This window comes from Hippoglossus hippoglossus, chromosome 1 (genome assembly GCF_009819705.1).
Source record: "Hippoglossus hippoglossus isolate fHipHip1 chromosome 1, fHipHip1.pri, whole genome shotgun sequence".
Lineage (NCBI taxonomy): Eukaryota > Metazoa > Chordata > Actinopteri > Pleuronectiformes > Pleuronectidae > Hippoglossus > Hippoglossus hippoglossus.
Genome location: NC_047151.1, coordinates 6693010 through 6713672, shown reverse-complemented (window position 1 = coordinate 6713672; position 20663 = coordinate 6693010). Strand labels below are relative to the sequence as shown.

Genomic DNA, 20663 nt, shown 5'->3' with positions numbered 1-20663 from the left:
TGGTTATATGGTCAGGATGCCTGCAGAATAACCTTAAAACCACCTTTTCCTAGTTGTAAGCTTTTGGGAATGTTTGACTTGCATTTATTACCGTTTTTATTTCTTCAGTTTTTTAAATGTCTAATTTACATTTATTTCTACAGTTTATATTTGTTTTATTTTCGTTTTAGTCCTTTTTACTACTTTATCTCTGATGTGGCAAATGCCATTTTAGTTAGCTTCCTTCTGAAGCACTTTGTAACATTCAAAAAGAAAGTACTATATAAATATTCTTTAGTATAATTATTATTAGAAGGATATTTTCAAGATGCTTGTTAGTTGTGTAAGTGTCCTTTATATACTGTATTCCCTGCAGTACAACCATTGTCTAACATTTTAGTAAATTTTTGTCTTTCTGTATAGAATAGTGGAATTATCAGGTATATGAATAAACACGTGTTATGCAGGGTCTTTATCTATTTTTCTATCTCCATCTTGGTATTTCTTTGTTTATATGGTGGGTTTGAACTGGTGGTTGATTTATTTACTCCAAGTGGTAAAAGCACAAATGAAAGAATATAAAGATTTAATATGTGAGATGGTCTTCTGGTCCAGTTAGTCTTTTTATTTTTCTGATAAAATAGCAAACCTCCACCGGAGCTGATCATCAGCAAACTCACTCAGGTGGGACCATGTGTGTACGCGTTTGTGTGTGAGAGTGAGTGAGTGAGTGAGTGAGTGAGTGAGTGAGAGAGAGAGAGAGAGAGAGAGAGAGAGAGAGAGAGAGAGAGAGAGAGAGAGAAAGAGAGAGAATGGGAAGAGAGGATGTTTTCTACAAGCTCAGCAATCTCTCCAACAAGCACACTCAGCAGACCTCATCTGGATAAATAAAGATTAGCCTAAAACCCTCACGTGCGTGGAGCTCTAACACTGTAGCCCCCTCCTCTGTTTATATGTTGATATATTGGTCGCACCATACGCGCGACTCTCTCCTGACTACAAATACATAAATATGACAGGTATGATTCAGGCACTTTAATGTAGCAGCCTGCAGCATATGAGACAGAGGCAGTGATGGAGCAGTGGAGTTAGAGTAGTGGGGTGTCGTGAATCGCCTTAAGCTGCGGCGCCCCCGTGCCAGTTAACTTGACTAAAGCAGACACACACTTCCATTATGGCAGATTGAAATCTCCACTGGGCCGTGTAAGGGAGTAATGTGTTGGTTATATGGCCTGGACTGTGAGGGATTTATGCACATGTTAAACCTATCAATAATGGCACAGGAGTAAATCTCTCACCAGGTTTTTTGTTTTGACATCACGGTTTCTGTGTTAGGAGATTATCTTGTGTGTGTATGTGTGTTGGGGGGGGGCTTTATATGGGTTTATATGAGCCCATATAAAGTTATGGGCTCACAGTGGGGTAGGGGGACACACAGGTCACCATATCATAAATCTATATCCAATATCTATCATGTGATTGTGCTTTTCTCCTATCTTTACCATTTGCTTTATTGTGTCTCAAAAGAAAGAACAAAAATACAGTATATTCATAATAAAGGACCCGTCCATCCCCCATGCATTCTTCTGACTGTTAGCCCCTGAATCTTCAATGGATTATTCATGAGCGACAAGCAGAAATGTCTAAAAGAGGTGCAGTCTGTTCATGTCTTCTCCTCTTCACTGCTTTCACACCCAAGTCTTCCTCTGTCTCCACTGTGACTTCAGCAGCAGAGTATAGCCCGCTACATGACTCTCCTCTTACCGCCACCAAACTATAGCCACTTGCACCGAGTATACAACAGCGTGAGTGTGATCTCAAATCATGCACACAAATATAAAAGCCAGCCTTGCACATACTTGGCAATGCACCGAGAATGAATTGTCCGTATTGGGGCTCGGAGGTGGATAATGTTGGATGGATCATTACAGTTAAGAAATTATTTTTTTTTACTTAAATTTAACCAGACAGTCTGACATGCAACTCATATGTGGAAACTTGAACCTGTCAGTGCACAAACACTGACAGGTTCATACTAGGCAAAGTTTGGAGGGCATCTTGAAAGACAAAGATTCGTTCTATTTCCAGGTGCAATTCATAGAGGTCAAAGGTCGTGCTCAGTGACCAGAAGTGTATTTTTCTTATTTAAATAAATCCCCACTTACTTCTTCCAATGCAACAGCAATAAAATATATTATGACAACGTCTTATGATTGTGGAGATCAAGGGTAAATACAATCCAGTACAACCCCCCCCCCCCTCTCCTCTGAATTTTCAGAGCTGTTTACTATGGGGGAAGTTAAGACAATTTTGAAAGGATCAAGAAAATAGCTGTGGATGCTCTTAAAATCCCTATTAAAATATGCTTGGAAGATTATATGTGTGTATATCTGAATTTTTCTGTTTGTGTTTTTATTGTTGTAACAATGAGACCTGGTTAAATAAATACGTGTTTATACGTGTATCAGGAAATAAAACATAATGAAACAAGTTTTGTTTTTTGTCTACAAATAGGCCAAACAACATAAGATAATACACGTTCCCTTAATATACACACCATAATATTATATACCAAAATATATTCTGCTATAGAGACAGACTTCACTACAATCTGCTGATTCTTCTGGAAAGTTGCAAGTAAAAGCAGAGTAGATGGTTGATGTGGACGTTTGTGTGTTTCCACAGTGCAACAATACAGAAGAGATTCTGTATTGTTGCACTGTGGAAACACACAGTGTTGCTAGTCGTCTAGTAAAGACTTTAAAGCACCAGTGGCAGAGAGGTCATCTACAGCGGATCAGCTGAACATCACTCTCAGCCGTGACGTGAATCGTTTCCACTCAAGGAGCTCAAGCAGCAAACACACCTCCTCCTCCTCCTCTTCCTCCTCCACATCCTCTTCCTCCTGCTGTTCATCTCTCTGGCTTCTCTTCCGTTCAGCGCGAGTTTCATGGAAGAATCAGTTCCTGGTTTCCTTGTGGACTTTCCTTGTAGTTGAGGAACCGGTGCGTCCTGCGTCCTGGCACCTTGCGCTGCGCCTCATCTCTTTACGCACAAGAACTCGTCTTGCGTTTTGCCGGAAAAGAGTGAACTTACCGCAGGTGAGCGCTGGAAGTGTGTTCATGAGCGACAGAGGAACTAGTTAAATGAGCGTCTTGTTTTTGATCGACAGCAGTCAACTTCAATCTTCCGGACTTTTGGCTTTGGATCGACAGCGCGGTTTGTGGCTGTGGCGCACCATGGGCAGCCCGGCTCACGCACCAGCATGTTGTCTTCTGTAAATAAAAATGTATAGTAACCTCTTTACTATACTAGGAAAAGGTCACTTCGTGTATTTCTGTATTTTTTGCGCTGCGTAAGATTCAAGCCACAGACGAGCAGCCGGATCAGGTGTGAGGCATCCGGTGGACCGAGGAGGAAGAGGAGGAGGAGGAGACTGTAGGGAGGAAGGGTTACAGCAGAACGACGGGATTTAAACACAGGACACTTGTTCTCTGGAGGACGGACTGAAACAAAGGAGCAAGTTGGTCCAGGGAAGAAGAGAGGAGATGACGGCCAGCACTTTTCTCCTGCTCTTCACTCTGTCTCTCACAAGTGAGTGGTTTTATGTTCACCTTACTTTTATTCGTCTAAAGAAGAGTGTTCTGTGAAGTTAGGTATGATGAAAAATACTGTTTTGAGTTCTACGTTTTTTTCCTCACGTAAATTTTACAAGTTTAATCTGCAATTATGACAAATGATGAGGTAAATGAACCTGCACCCACTCCAATCTCTCTCTCTCTCTCTCTCTCTCTCTCTCTCTCTCTCTCTCTCTCTCTCTCACACACGCACACAAACACACACACACTCCTCCCACTACCCACTCAGTGACATACCATACATCCCATAGCCCTTTACCCTAACCTGTGACAATCTTTGAATACCTAACTTCAGCTCTAATCCCAATCATCACATAATTGTAACTCGAACCTTGAAAACAAGTATTAACCTTAAAAAGCAGACTGGACAGTTTCATTATGATTTCATTCAATACATCTATTAAAAGCTACAACTGACTTCAAAATGAGTTCATGATATGAGAAGTTGTAATAGAGAGTATTGTAAAAGTCTTACGCTCACAATAGTTCAAAGTCCTAATGCTATCCCTGTACATGTACATGGAACAGTGTACACACACACACACACTAGCAGTAGCGTAATGCCAGTAACACCAGCAAAATAAGCTGCCATAGAGAAGTGAAGTTACTTTGGTGTCAGTGAACTGCAGAGGACATAACCTATATGAATTCATGCAGTGTCCTGTACTGAAGAAGCCTGTTGGAAGCAAGTCCAGTTGTACACATGTACAACTCCTTTCCTGTATATAATCAAACACAGCTCACATGAAAGGCGGCTCTGGAGCACTCGATATGGACTTTTAATCAAACACTGAGCTATATATTCAAGATCCTCCTTTACCAGAAGCAGATGTGCTCAAGGTACTGATCATGTGTTGAAATTATTGTGTTATTGTTAGTGTGTTATTATTATTGTGTTATGTGCTTTGTGAGGTGATGTCCACTGTGTGTACTTGTAATATTATTCTGTATTCTTTGACAAGCAGAATGATCCACTAAAGAAAACAGCATAATCCTCAACGTTTACGCTTAACTATTTAATTCGATCTCCCAGTATCTTAAAGCCTCCTCCACAGACCATAAACATAACAAAGGAACAAAAACTCTATTCCTGATGTATTCCGTTAAAATAACATGTCAGTTACTAATTTTCTGTAAGAAATGGCCACATTTAGATTATACGCTGTGCAAAATCAGCCTTAAATAACCCATTGTTTGTACACTGTGTATTTGTAGGATTTTAACTCTTTCTCAGACTGTTAAAACCCCAACGTGTCTAGAGAGAAGATCGAGGACATGACCTTTGCATTGTTAATGGTAACTTACAACATTTTGAACTTATATTTTTTCTGCAAACCATCACAGTGTTTAGATCATGTTGCTGAAAGGCACAGTGGCTGTTTTACAGCTGTCTCACTTGAAATTTTGTTTTGTGAAATCATTATTCAAATTGATCATAGTGTTTGATCAACAATGTAAGTTCTTATACGTGAAAAAGAGAATTCAACTCAGAGAGTTGAATTGTGCATCTCTTTCTGGGTTCCCAAATCAAAAGCAGCCACAACACTCCTTCCTACAACTTTTACCTCAGGGAAAGGTTTTTAAAAACTGTCTCCTGTGCTTGTGCTCTTAAAATACTTGTAAGTAAAAGCAGATGGGCTCTTTGAATAATTTATAGAGGGTTATTTTATGCTTCCCGCAAAGAAAGAACCATCATCTGTGTTTAAAGCGGAACACTTTTCCTAAAAGAAGAGCTTCCTTTTTCTAACATGACCTTGTGTTTCATGGATTGTTGAGTTTTCCATCCTGTACTCACTGAATGAAGTTGATAGGCTTTAGCTTTGGCTTGTTGGGCTTAAAAAAAAATAAAAAGGCCAAAATTTACAAGGCGAAAAACAAAATCAGTGCCATCGTTCTTCATATCCGCTCTACGTAAACAGCTGGGCCGACAAAGATCAGGTATGACAGGCGACATGTAAAACATTATTCTGCAGCATCCATCAAGGCAAATATCTCCACAAGTCCAAGTCTGAATTATTTAAATGATGTAATACACCAAGAAGGCGCACAGCACTTCTGTGTGTCTTCTACCATGTTGTTGTGAGTGTTTGTGTTTCCCTGACGGCCTGGAGATTTTAATGGGCCTTGCACTATGCTATGATGTTTGGCACCACTTCTCAGTGACAGCCTCATCACTTTGACTGAAGCTGTTGTAAAACTTAGAGATTGAATACACAAAATGGTACAGACTGCACATCAATATTTATTTAAAACACACAGGCTCTCACAGAAATAAGAACTTTAATCTACACTGCAATGTAACACATGGGAAATCTTCTTGGGCGTAGTGTGGGCCAAGAGGTTGAGTGGGTTGCCCACGAACTAGGATGTTGGTGGTTCGATCTCTGGCTCCTGCATTCTGGATGCCAAAGTGTCAATGGGGAAGAAACTGAACACCAAATGGCTCCTGACGGCTGTGACTGATGCATGATAGAGAAAGTGCTCAAACCTTTACTGTAAAGCGCTTTGAGTGGTCATCAGGACTAGAAAAGATCTATATACTGACAGAGTGGCACACTAACAAGTCCAGTCGTGCACTTGTACAACTCCTGTCCTGCAAATAATCATACACAGCTCAATATATAAATGCAGACCAGAGCCTTCTCCCACTCTAAATATATGCTGTCCAATTAAATTAACCTGGTTTGCGTCAAGCATCAGAGCCTCCAGGAAGTCGCTCATCCTAGCTAACAAATAGCCAGATACAAAAAATCAATCCCCACCCTCCTCAAACCCCTTATATGGTCATTTGGCACTTTGGCTTTGGTACAGGTCAAACAAATAAGAAAGCAAATGTTAGTCACTGGGCTTTAGATGCAGATAGTAGTATTTATAGTAGTATTTTGGCCAATATTTTTGGGGTTTCGGGTGTAGACAGTGGAAATCTGGTCCAAGACTCTGCCCTGTGTTCACCATACACTGTTTACACTCCCACGAGTTTTGTTTATCACACAGGTCGAATGTTTCTACCAAATCACAAACAGTGGTGCTTTTTGTAGGTGATTTAGCTCCAGACGGCATTTTAGCAAATCGCTATTAACAGCTATTAACATAATGAATGCAGATAAATTAAAAAGCAGATAGCCGATGCATTTTGGTCAATGGGTTCCACCTCTTTTGCCACATGGACTGTTTACCTGCAGGCAACCAAAGCCTGCTCAAACGTGATTGGTCAAACTAGAACATTTTGTCCTTCGTAAACAGATTCTGTCTATTCACATGAAGAATCTGGTTATAAAGATTAGCTCTTTCCCTTCAGATTCCTGTTATGCTAAGCTATACTAAGCTAACCGAAATTAATGTGAAACGTAAAATCAATATTAGTATACATTTAATTATTTTTTATTGTAATTACCATTATCATCTCTGTGACTAAATCATAATTTTAAGACTAACACTTTCACCACATTTTTCATGCCTTGTCATGTAACAGTATTATTGCAAATTTCACCATTGTGGGACTAATAAAGGACTTATTATCCTACTTCCTATCTTATTGCACTCTGCATTTAATAAAAAGTAATCAGACATTTAACTATGTTGTACTTACCGTGTAATTCATTTATAATTTTACCCCTTTATTCCCTAATCTTTCTCCCTTTCTCATACCGACTCATCCCATAAGTCTTTCCTTTATTGCCTTTATATACAGTGGGATCCAAAAGTCTGAGACCACCTACCCATTGTGAAAACATTACATGTCATTATTTCACTGCAAGGAGTGGGATGTGATCTAAAGCATTAGCAGCCATGTTCATGCAACAGGCTGTTCTGCCTCATCGGGGCCACCTGAGATGAAAGCTAGATGTGAGTAAGGTTCTAACTGGTTAACCTTCAGTGTATCATGTGTCCCCTTTCATTTAGTTCTAATAGATTCCCCTCCCTCGCTCCCTGTTCCTCACAGTTGAAAAATCCAGCGTTCAGTGTGCCATGAAAACTCGAAGCAGCAGGGCGCCGCCGAAAAAAGAACATCCCTGCTCGCTAATCATAGTAAAACAGACAATTCATGTGGCACAGCGGGGGTGAGGCAGTCCAGATATTTAACGCTGTCTGCGCTGTTGTCAGTTTGTTTGACAATGTAGAGACATAATGGCTGCGGGAGCCAAGAGAGTGGGTTTGACTTATTCATACCATCGCTTTTACATAACCAATAATTTAGGGCTGAGGAAACACAAAGCTTGAGGGATCCTCTCACAGGGATGGATGCATGACTGGATTTTTGTTTGTTCTTTTGCTCTAAAACCCTGCAGTAAAGCGTGAGACTGCAACACACACACACACACACAGGCACACAGGCACACACATGATTCAGCCTTGATGGCCGTTGGTAAATTGACTTCATTTACAGCCAACTTGTTTATTGTTCATCATTCGTGATGACACTGGACTGAAAACATATTGCAATAAAGAGGGTATCAAGCTCTGAGCTGCACCACACACACAGGATGTGGTGTTACACTGAGAGGGAAACACATTACCCCTTCTACCAGAATTTGTGCTCTGCTAGACAAACACATGGCAATTATTTACTTGCGGCATTTCTGTTTGGCTGACTGACTTGTGTTCTTTTCCAACAGAGGTGTAAAGGTGCATGTGGCTGTTTGAACGATGTAAACATAACCTGGGTCCTAATTGTACACTATCAGGATATAATGTGTCCTCACTTCTTGTGTTTTGCCTGAAGGCAGCAGGGCAGAGAATGCAGAGGAGCGGCTGGTGAACTACCTGTTGGGACCGGAGCGCTACAACAAACTGATCAGACCGGCGGTCAATAAGACCCAGCAGGTCACTATCTCCTTACAGGTGTCTCTGTCGCAGCTTATCAGCGTAGTAAGTATTTAAATACACAGACAAACACGTGTGTACATGAAGCGAGTTCAGGACACACACCAAGAAAACACCACGACACCGCAGCTCTCTTTGGATTGTCTACAGCAGGAACACGATGCACAAATTGCAACTCTGCATAAGCTCGACCCAGAACGAGTTCACCCAGAAATCTTTTTTTGTTTTGTTTTGTCACCTGGACCCAACAACTAAGCCTCTGTCGATACATGTGAAAGTGTTTTTGTCTTATTGTGGTGAGCAGGTGGACCCAAATGCAGGAGACACATTTAGGTGAAAAAACTAAAATGGCTTTAATTCAAGCAAAGGCTCTTGCAGAAATAAAGCACAAAAATCCAAATAATCAATATACAGAGAAACATCAAGAAGGGCTTTGGCACACACAGCCGACATGGAACAAGGGGAACGAGGGAAACAAGCTGACTGACCAGGACAAACAGAAGCACAGAGACTTGTATACACAAGGGAGCCAGGGATGATTAAACACTGGTGAAACACATGAGGAACAGGTGCAGACGATCACAAGGGGGGGGGGGGGGAAACATGACAATGACAGGAAGTTAAGCTAGAGACACACAAGGAGCATCATCTCAAAATAAAACAGGAAACGGAGAGAACTCAGAAACAGCAACCAAACAGAACACAAATCGAAACACAAGTAAACCAAGGCAAGAGTCCATTACAAAACCGTTTTTCCTCAAAAGTGTATTGCCACAACGGCAGACTATGACAGGACAAAGGCACTTAGAAATCAGGATTCTGCTGGGGCTCAGGCCCCCCTGGCCCTGCCCCTGGATCTGCCCCTGCATTATTTACGTGCAGGTTTTACACTTGTGTGGTTGGCGACATCATTTAAATCCAAGCATTGCTCTACGCAGCAGGCCTTTCTCCTGGCAGACATTCTGACAGTTTGATTATAGGAAAAGCACTTCCAATAACATTTCCACAACTTTTAGCTAATCACCACTGTCTCCTCAGCTCTATCAGGAATCTCCATCTGAAACTAAGGGACGTGATTGCTTTACTTAAACTGCTTAATTACATTAACTTGATTGGACCTTAAAACCAGCCACGTAAATATATTAAAGCACTCAATAAATTTTTGATGTGTTATATTAAAAGCTTCCTAATAATGTGTCATACTGCCAAAACCATGCAGGTTAGAGGACCTGGCTTTCAGTTGGGTGAATCTGTTTTCCTTTCCCTTTGAGTTAGCCCTGATAGACATGTGACCTGTCCAGGGTGGACACAAAATGCATGCTGGGAAAGGCCGCGGCTTCCCCTCTATCTCAGGATAAGTAATTTAGAAAATGGATGGAGAGATCATTTTTTGTTTTTTTTAAAAAGGTAATCCATCCTTGGATTATCTGTGTTTTTGGAATATTGTCTGAAGCCTGTTATTCAGTGTGTGTGCTGCAAACTCTCTGAACCATTCGACATAAACTCATGACAGCGAAGGTTTTTCAAGGTGGTGGCATATGTAAACAAGATATAGACCAGAAGTGCAGAGCCTGAAGTGAATGGCACGAATAAAAAAATGCAGGGCGGTGCAAATCCTTCCTAGTTGAAATAGGAGACACTGTAAACATGTAAATAATACATAAGAGGAAATATTTCCTTTCTTTTCTGTGCCCCCCCCCCCCCCCCCCCAGAACTCCAGCCCCTGAGCCAAGCTTGCAGCTACCGTATCAATCTATTCACTGAACACTATAAAGATGACATTATTATTAAGAACTATAATCACATTATTGTTACACATTGCTAAGTTATGCATCAGTGCCTAAAGGGTTGACCTAACTCCACTGAGAGTTGCATACTTGTTCCGGTCACACGTACATGCCCATAGTTCCGTTCATACTAAAATGATGCACATCGGTGGTTCCAAGCATGCACACTTGATCCCACATTCCATTTCAGTAGGTGGATATGATGTAACCCAGAGCATGCGCAGTCGACACGTACAGCAAGGTCACAAATGTTGGGCTGCACGCAGACGTCCGCATAGCGGGTCTGTGTGTTTTCTAGCGGACACGGGTGGATGACAACATTTTTCGTCATGATGACCATGGGGCACTGGCGAATGTAGAAACTATGAATTTGCCTTAATGCTAGTGCACACGGTCCTTGACTGACATCCTCTTCACGCCTCTGCCGGCACACCTTAATTCAGATGCCTTGTGAAGCATTTCATTTTACATCTTTAACATCTGAAATAACTCAAAATAATGCATCTTAAATTTTTTCGTATCCTTTACTTTTGATCAGGCATGTGTCAGGCAGGACACAAAATATCCTGTGCAAAGCTGCACTGCAACAGTTAATTACATCGGTGACATTTATGAAGGTTTAAACAGGTATGTAATTTTGCCCAAAACTGTTTGTGATATTGTGTCCACCCCTTAAAGGTTTGCTTTGATATTTGAGTTTGACCTTTAATGTGTCTTGCTAAAACCACCGCCAGTAGACAACATTGTGATAATACACGAATGTTTATTTTTAAGTAGAATATGATGGAAATGATGCGTAGTGTGTGACAAGATGACCGATGTTTTCTTGCAGAATGAGAGAGAACAGATAATGACGACCAACTTGTGGCTGTGTCAGGTACAGTGCAATCCTGCTCACTGCTGAGTGCACACACAGTGTTCAGTATGCGGGTGTGTATGTCAGTAATGGAGTTTATGAACGCCCTCTTCACAGGAATGGAACGACTACAGGCTGAGATGGGACCCAGAAAAATATGAAGGCATCAAGAAACTACGAATTCCATCCAAACTCATCTGGCTTCCTGATATAGTGCTCTACAACAAGTTAGTAGATGCATGGCATCCCACAAAGAGAAGAGCAGATTGTCCGTATTTAATTTATATTGTTTTATAGTCAGTGTAATTAAAAAATATATAACTGCATGTACAGTCTTTGTGTACGTGTGTACAGTTTATAATTCCACAGCATTAAGAGGTTTTTTCCAATCTAGGGCTAAAATAAGCATGTTTATCTATGGGGAAAATCTTCTGCATTCTCTCTCTGCTTTTGCTGAGGTGAAGGAGATTAGTGAATAATCTGGTTTCTTTATCACTTCAGCCAATAATTAGGGAGTGATTGGGTTTGTCTGATTATAATCACTGCAAGTGTAAATGGAATTGTCAGAGCCAGTGGTTAGCAGAGAGCTTTCCTACGGAGAGTTAGGTGCTAAGACCGATGCCACTCTCATATCTGTCTGTTAAATAAACCGATCAGACGCAACAGTGAAAGCACGGAGCTGAACTGAAAAATATTGGTTCTCTTGTTCCAGTGGCACCTGTCACAGGGTGGGATAGATGAGGCAGCAGATGAACCGTCAGTTCTTAAAGTCGATGATTGGAAGCAGGAAAAATGGACACAGACATTACTGTGTCTGAGCACTTCCAGGTTTTGGGGGGTGTTACTGGTGTTGAGTGGTAAGTGGTCCTAGGAAGCACAACCAGCGTCAGCTTCATTGGTACCCAGGATGATACAAGTGGGGAAGTGTGGCCCATGTGGTCCAATCCCACTGAAGAGCTACTACAGCACAGATTGCAGAAAACATTAGTGATAGAGACGTGTCAGAACCTGACAATGTAAGAGTGGAATAAAATGGCCTGGTTTGATGAGTCATGTTTTCTATTGCATTGCGTTGCATTGACAGCTGGGTGCATGTGCGTCTTTAACCTGGAGTAAGAGATGGCAGCAGGATGCTCTATGGCAGAGGTCTTCAACAGGGGGTCCGCGACCCCTAGGGGTTCTGCAATTTGTGGAATTCGCGAAATTTTTGGTTGATTAGACAATTTTTGTAATTTTTGTAATTTAAAATCAACCAATTTCAACCAATTATTTTCCCACTAATTTAAATGTCTTTAAATACACATGAACATGAATCCAACATATTGTAGTGAACGGATAAATGGAGGCAGAATACATTATCTTTCAGTCAGCCCTTTGCGAAAGTGGATTTTCCTCACTCACCTACCTGAAAAACAAATACAGGTCAAGACTGCAGCCTGAGGCTGATATGACCCTCTGCCTGACAACCTCCATCCGTCCAAGGTTAGATAAGTTGTGTGCTACTCATCAGGGTCAGTCATCTCACTAATGTGGGAGTATGTGTGCCATCCACAGATGGCTTGAGGATTCACTGTCCCTTCTACATGTATGTTTAAAATAAAAACATAAATATATGAACCTGTGTATTATTTGAATAGCTTAGTATTGAATGCACAATAACAGGGTAGCTATGTTTATACATGGCACTAGGCCCAGTTTAATATAAAACACAATTTTATACAATATATATAGTAGGGGGTCCCTGCTCCATCTCTCCATCAGTTTGGGGGTCTTTGGCCTGAAAAACGTTGAAGACCCCTGCTCTATGGGAAGAAGACAAACCCGTCGAGGAAAAGCAAACCCTCCCCTGATCAATCTTCTGCTGCAAAGCATTGCGTCCAAGGATTCATGTGCATCTAACTTTGATTTGTACCACCTACCTAAACATTGTTGCAGGCCAAGTACACCCATTCATAACTACAGTAGTACCTGATGCTAGTGACCTCTTACAGCAGGATAATGCGTTATCAGTGCAAAAAAATGTTATTGTTCCAAATTCCCCTGATCTCATTCAGTCTGAAAATCTGTAGGATTAGCTGGAAAAGCAAGTCTGATCCGTGGAGGCCTAAACCTCTGTATTTACAGGACTGTAAGGGTCTGATGCTCAAGTCCTGAAACCTTTAGGGCTAGAACTGTTTTTGATGGCACCATGTGGACCTACACATTATTAGGAAAGTAGTTTTAACATTGTGGCTGATTAGTGTAGAAGGAAACAGCTAGCCTCTGTCTAAAGGAGACAAAAATCTATCTGTTGCAGCTCTAAAGCTCACTAATCAACTTGTTGCAGTGGTTTAGATCTTCTCTCCTAACTCTCAGCAGGAAAGTGAATAGATTATTAGATTAGATTATTGGCCTTGCCTCATATGCCTTCTTCTAGTCTGACTCAATGCTTTCTTTAATGTGTCACAGTGCCGATGGTGTCTATGAGGTCTCCTTCTATTGCAACGTGGTAGTCTCCAACACAGGGGACATTTTTTGGCTCCCGCCGGCAATCTACAAATCGGCCTGTGCCATCGAGGTGCAGAACTTCCCCTTCGACCAGCAGAACTGCACTCTGAAATTCCGCTCCTGGACCTACGACCACACAGAGTTGGACCTAATCCTCACCAGTGACTTTGCCAGTCGCGACGACTTCACGCCCAGTGGAGAGTGGGACATCGTGTCGCTGCCGGCACGCAAAAACGAGGACCCAGACGATATCACCTACCTGGACATCACCTACGACTTTGTCATCCAGAGGAAGCCGCTGTTTTATACCATCAATCTGATCATCCCGTGTGTGCTGATCACGTCGCTGGCTATCCTGGTTTTCTACCTGCCGTCAGACTGTGGAGAGAAGATGACGCTGTGTATCTCGGTGCTGCTGGCCCTCACTGTGTTCCTGCTGCTGATATCCAAGATAGTGCCACCAACCTCTCTAGCAGTGCCACTCATCGGTCAGTCATATTTAAGTTTGTCTGTGTGCATCTGAGTGCATTTAATATATGAAACAAACAAAATAAACATGTTTGCCAGATTTATCTTTCCCTGTAATTTGATGATAATATCACAACTGAAGAATGTTGGGAATTCTGAATAGGATTTATATACTTCTTAAAATGCATCCATGCTATTTTGTTTAAATGTTTACATATTTCCTTGTTAAATTCATTGTCAGATGCAAGAATACATTGAAAATACTGGACATGGAATTAAATCCAAGTCCTTGTACTGCATGTACAGACTGCGAGTGTTACCGCAAAATATACAACATGATAAATGGATCCGTTTCTCAAGTAGGTCAAGGCCAAGGTCATTGTTTACTGTACCTGTGCTGGGCTTTATCTGGGCTTCATTTACACTTCATTTACAGGAAAACATCTCTGTCATTTCAAACTCACCACTCTGGTGATTTGTCTTTTTGACTTTAATAATGTTTCCATTCACATGTTTATCCAGGAAGCTCTGCTTCTGCCACCTTGATCTCGCTATTGAAATAAAATGTCTAAAATGCATGTTTTAATTGGTGCTTTAAAATGAAATTGAAGTGAACTGAATTGAGCTACCATCAATTTTATTTATGTATCTGTTCATTTTCTTCTTTCTCTATCTGTCCCCCTCTCCTAGGTAAATACTTGATGTTCACCATGGTTCTGGTCACTTTCTCCACCGTAAGCACCGTCTGCAACCTCAACGTACACCACCGCTCCCCCTCCACCCACCACATGCCCGCCTGGGTTAAACGCCTCTTCTTAATCCAACTGCCCACCTTCCTCTTCATGAGGCGCCCAGGCTCTTCCAACATCCGCAACAAACTCCGTCAGAAGTACGCCGACCGAAGTACCGTCAGGAAAAGCCGGTCCCAGAGCTGCACAGAGAAGAAGCAGTACTCCAACATCAGGCTCGGCGGGATCCCAACAGACAGTGACTCTATCTACGTGAACGAGGAAATGGCCCACAGGTTTTGCTGGGGAGTGGGCGACACCCCAGATGGGGGCGGTGGTTTGTCAGACTTGCAGAGGTCTTTGGATGGTCAATGTGATGCAGATCTGGAGGAAGCAGTGGATGGAGTGAGATACATCTCTGAACATATGAAGACAGAGGACTATGATGAAGGGGTGAGAAGATACACAAAAGAGCCGGAATAGACAGTATCAAAGAATTAAAAATAGAAAATAAAGAATATAGGAGGAAGAGAAGACGCACAAAAAGTAGATTACCGAGATGGATGATGACAAAGATGCAACAGGGAGGGATGATAAGGGAACGATGAGACATCTAACATGCCGCGTCTAAAATCATTAAGCTTTTGCTTTTGTCTCCCTGTGACAGTTTCCCAACCTGTCAGTCATCTCCCTTTTTCTGAAAACATCGGATATCCTCAGAAAACCCTGCACACACACGTACCCACATATGACCACACAGTATTTGAACGCAGCACTAACCCTCACCCCAGAACTGTTCACCCCTGGGCTTCTAAACTTCCACAAGACTCCCACATCTAATAAATATTACAAACAAGTTTTGCGGCTGTAATTGCTTGTGGCAATTTTCATCAAGCTTCCTCCTCTCAGTATCAGCCGGCTGCACTGCAGTTAAAAATATAACCTGATACACACTTTGGTGTCCCAGAAGCTTTGTCGCCACGGCAGCAGTTAATAACACACTTCGGCTTACACGCAAAACTTTAGGAACTCTTTCAAAATGTACGCTCTTTTAGTGATCCGATGATTTCCCTCCACACACATACTTTGTAGACATAACTTAATCTTCTCTTATAATAATTCAACTTGTGGCTTTGCTTTCAGATCATTGAGGACTGGAAGTACGTGGCCATGGTGATAGACCGTCTGTTCCTGTGGATCTTCATCTTGGTGTGTGTGACGGGAACACTGGGGCTCTTCATGCAGCCGCTGTTCCAGAGCTATAACACGCCCACTGCTGACGACACTGAGTGAGTTCACACACCAAAGCGCACTGTTACATGCATCACAGCACTGCAGCTAATAGCCTGACAAAGACTCTTCTTTAAATATGTAAGACTACAAATGAACTGACACTGTGCACACTCTCCATTGTGTCTCCATTGTGTATCAAAGTCATGGTCTTTGTTAAGCCATGGTCAGTATGGAGAACTGGTTCTGAATTAAAGCAGCTCCAAATGTATAGGACCTAGAGATTTAATTTGAAATTTGACATCAACAATTGTATTACACAATCATATTTTAGATTTTTTGGGGTCATTTTCTTTCCTTACTAATATAACATTTTACAAATCAAAGAAAGAAATCATGAGAACAGGAGCCAGGAAGAACTGACTAAGGCTATTACTATAGTATTTTAATCTGCTTTAAATTTTCTTTTCATTTACACAGCTCAAACTTTAAACTTGATATTCCTGCACCTACCAGAATGGCACCGTGAGCGCATCCCTCCCAGCAAGGCCAATCAGTCCCTTTAAATTCATTCAAACTGCACCAAATGTCACATAATCATAGACATCAGTTTCTTGAAGGTGCCTAATTCTTTTCTTGAAGATCCATGAAGTATTCCCTGGGAAAACAGTGATAATGTCTCAAAACACCTTACGTAGCAATGTTAGAGAAAGTGACAAAAAGATTAATCCTGCATCAGACCCCTGATCTAGATCCACGCCACAATTTAATGGATTCTTCCTTCACCACAGTTTCATTGAAATCCATTCAGTTGTTTATGTGCATGTTTTCTCACAAACAACCAAACTAACCAATAAACCCACGAACAAACAAACGGACAGGGGGTGAAAACATAACCTCCTTGGCTGAGGTACCCACTTGTTTAGGTCAAATAGTTTAAATGAACTGTGTATTAGAAAAGCGAACCAAATATATTTGTTTGAAAATGCGACAGAATAAATTCAGTATGTCCTCCCTCATATTAAGCACACTGTGGTTTTCTTTCCGTAGGTTTCGCGATTTCTAGGATTTCTTTGGAACTGAAAAGGAAACAGCTGAGTAAGCATCTCTCATCGGAACTTTGACGGAGAACACCAGCTGAGAGCTGAATCAATGCAGCCGGCTGCACGAGCTGTGTTTGCAGCCGTGGACCTTTAATGCTGGAACACTTTTATTTTTATACTGCATGGTTTATTGTTTTTGGACTATGTATTCATCGAAGCTCCACCATCTTCACAAGCATGACAATCTTAAGATATTTTTTATAACATATAACTTCTATCCAGAGGACATTATTGTCAAGCAAAGACGATGTCTGTGCACAGTTTTAAACACAATATATGAGTATTTTCCTTAGCGTTAACTTTCAAAATGTACAGAACAAACCACAAACCTCAAAACTAGAAAAAAACAGCTGGTAATTCTTATCCTGCTGTCCTCTGCAGGATTGTTCATGTGAAAAATAAGACTTTATAAGAGATTATACCAATTATTCATGTTGGCACAGTACAATGGATCATACGTCTCCTCTTCTCTACACTTCTCAAACTAAGTTTCATCATAACAAAGCAAAGGTACTTTGTTTTCTCCACCTTTTTTCTTCATAAAAATATGAATGCACCTCTCCGTTCTGCTTCAGAGCTTCATGCCTCATTTCCACCATCCGTCTTCAGAGCCGTGTTGTTCCCCTTAATGCGTTGTCTTACATAAAAAAAAGGGCATTCTTTTATTTTTTCCTCACTTGCACTCTCTTATTTAAAAAATGTTTTCGCTGTTTTTTTGCCATATAAAATCAGGAGGCCTGTCGGAAAAACCCAGAGACTCCTCGAAGAAAATGTGATGAAATGAAAATGAAAAACGACAATAATGACGTGAAGATGGAAAAGAAACGTGGATGAAGATGTACACACACATATACATATATACACATATTTATACATATACATTGATCCACATTTCACACTGACTGTACTCTAGGACAACATGATGAATAAAAAGCTGTGAATTTTATGTTGGGCTGTTGCTCTTCTCTCAAACATGAGTTCACTAAGTCTTTCATTGTCTTTTCTGGTTTAGGTCATTTTCACACAGACATGTCATCGTAAGAAAAGCACAGATGTAAATGATAAAATCATGCCATTAATAAAGAGGAGGCCAACTCATTTAATTTGAGGTGGAATGTGTCCAATCATTTCTGTCTATATTGCAACATGGAGTTTCATAAGCTCCTTTTAAAATTATTTATTGTAGCACTGTTTGTGAAAACACTGGCTGCCTTGCAGACTGAAAAAGTAGTCTGCTAACTCCATGTTTAAACCATATTCAGTCTTCTGATTAGATCAGGTATGAACTCCTTTGCCTTCTGATATTGATAGAACATCATACAAACCACAAATTTTCTACAATCAAGTCAATGCAGTTCAAACTAGAATAGCACTCAGTAGAGCACATACAAGGGCCAAGAGTCCCCTCAAATTCAATCTAGAATATTTTTTTCAAATCGAGATCCATGCATTACCCATCCTTCCACCAAGTTTCATTGAAATCAGTTGAGTAGTTTGTGAGTTATCCTATTAACAAACAAACAAAACAACCAACAAACAAACAAATGTGATAATTCTGTTCGGAAAAATACTTATGTCTAAAGCCCAGGATGTGGATTCTGTAAATAGTTATCAATTAGAAAGTGGAAAAATATGTTGCAAAAGTAATTATGGATTTAAGGATGGGGAAGGTTTATTGAAGTGGAATGAAATTATTATATTATTTAACCAAAAAAGAATATCAATTATATATCTATTTATTCATTTATTTAGGTTATCTATTTATTAATTCCTGACTTTGTTTAAGTGGTTGTTGGGGATGCAATAACACTTTCCTTGACAACACACTTTCTCAAAATACCTCTACCGCCACAAATCTTTGTAAAGTTCACGTAAACACAAAGCTTTTTTTCAATGTCACAAACTTGAACCTCTCATACATTTTCTGCCACAGACTCACAAAAAGTCATATTCTACCACAAGCTGTGAAAATATGTTTGTACAAGTTCAGAATCTCTCTGATCCTGTGTAGTCGGAGTGTGTGTAGGATGTGAATGAACCCGTCTGTCCAGAGATGAAATAGCAGGTGTTCGACACAAGTGAATCACTCTCACACAGAGAGAGAGGATAGAGAAACTATTAGTGGAGGAAAAATCTGTGTATTCTTTTTGTGGATGGAATAACTGACATTCTGCAAACACTGAAGCTGAGTCCTGACAGTGAGGGATAAAAAGAAGGTGTTCAGCGTGTGGAGCGGGGCAAGCAGAGTCAGTAGAAAGTGACAAAACTATTTTTATACTTTTCAAAATTTGGCGGAATGACTCTGATGTGTCATATGTTTTATGTGGATGACCTCAAATGCATTTTGAACTTTTCCTTTTTCATGTTTTGATCAAACAGCTCAGATTTCGACATTCAAGCAGTTGTGTGTGTTTTGTGTGAGAGGAGGCTTGTAACAGCTGCTCTGCCACATTCACAAAACAGGCATTTGTCCTGTGAAAATTATTATTGTTTGTGAAAGTCATTGGTGAGATAAAATTAACTAGTGAAATTTATGAGCAAACACACAGTGTAAAAAAAACAGTAGAAAAACAGAGTAAAGTCTGCCAGCAAAAGATCCAAACACTTTAAATAGAAATACAAATGCATCGGAAGTGTATTTTTTAAAACTTTTACATTGAATTCAATAGAATTTCACATTCAAGACCATTAAGCAATTGAATGATACTGTAAAAAAAATCACTACACACAACAATTTTCTTATTTTGATTTACCAATTAAAACTTACATTTCATGGTCAACATTTTTAATAAAAGTAATTTACTCTATTTTTATGACATGTAAAGTTGGTTGTGGGAAAAAAGTAAAATAATGCAGTGAATTTCTGTGAAATGACTTTTCTCACACACAAACACTTATGTTAAAACCATTTTTAGGCTTAAGCTGTGGTCGGTGGCTCAGTTTGTGATGTGGAAAAAGGTTGTATCCACACGCAGGGTCAAATCTTGTTAATGGACATTCTGGCTGTGTGTGTGTATGTCCTCAGCCTGACAAAAGAGGAAATGTGTTCAACACTAATGCACTTCGGTTCCATTGACAATGAATGTGTGTGTGTGCCTGTGCATGTGTGCGCGCGCATGCGCTCCAATTTGTGTACTCCATCTGCCAACAAAAAGGTAATTTTCAGGCTCAGGTGAAAATAACATCACCTTCCAACGGTCAGGAACCCATGAAGACAGACCTCCCTGTTACTTTTTATGTAGCATTGCATGAATGAACGTGCACATATAATAGACTATGATAAGATTTAACTTCCACAAATCCTTTATCTCAGCAAAAGTGAAGCTGCAATTCCTGAAGTCAGCACATCAGCAAAAATTCTCTGCTGTGGTGGACAGCTATCGACAACCTCCCTCCCTCCTGCCTTGTGTGTGTGTGTGTGTGTGTGTGTGTGTGTGTGTGTGTGTGTGTGTGTGTGTGTGTGTGTGTGTGTGTGTCTGCATGTGTGTGTGTATGTGACATTTACCACGTGTCCCTCCCTATCAATATGAGGTTGACTGGAGCATAAAGGTGACAGATGTGAT

General features: G+C 40.6%; 1 protein-coding gene across 3 annotated transcripts; it reads left to right on the top strand.

The window, feature by feature from the left end:
• The first annotated feature begins 2867 nt into the window (after window positions 1-2867).
• LOC117767584 (neuronal acetylcholine receptor subunit beta-2-like) lies at window positions 2868-17295 on the top strand. Of its 3 annotated transcripts, none has more exons than XM_034595368.1 (9): window positions 2868-3080; window positions 3340-3573; window positions 8341-8486; window positions 11061-11105; window positions 11202-11311; window positions 13533-14059; window positions 14730-15220; window positions 15911-16056; window positions 17048-17295. In XM_034595368.1, the coding sequence occupies exons 2-9, from the start codon at window positions 3528-3530 to the stop codon at window positions 17061-17063; spliced, it is 1527 nt and encodes a 508-aa protein (XP_034451259.1). In that variant the 5' UTR covers window positions 2868-3080; window positions 3340-3527; the 3' UTR covers window positions 17064-17295. The 3 variants fall into 3 exon arrangements, with proteins under 3 accessions (XP_034451259.1, XP_034451251.1, XP_034451245.1); XM_034595360.1 differs by having other exon boundaries at window positions 3152-3573; XM_034595354.1 differs by having other exon boundaries at window positions 2868-3573.
• Window positions 17296-20663: the final 3368 nt, after the last annotated feature.

Coding starts and splice junctions, on each gene's coding strand:
- LOC117767584 (XM_034595368.1), top strand. CDS start 3,528: ATGACGGCCAGCACTTTTCTCCTGCTCTTCACTCTGTCTCTCACAA. Junction 8,487..11,060: donor TGTCGCAGCTTATCAGCGTA/GTAAGTATTTAA, acceptor GTTTTCTTGCAG/AATGAGAGAGAACAGATAAT. Junction 15,221..15,910: donor CAGAGGACTATGATGAAGGG/GTGAGAAGATAC, acceptor CTTTGCTTTCAG/ATCATTGAGGACTGGAAGTA.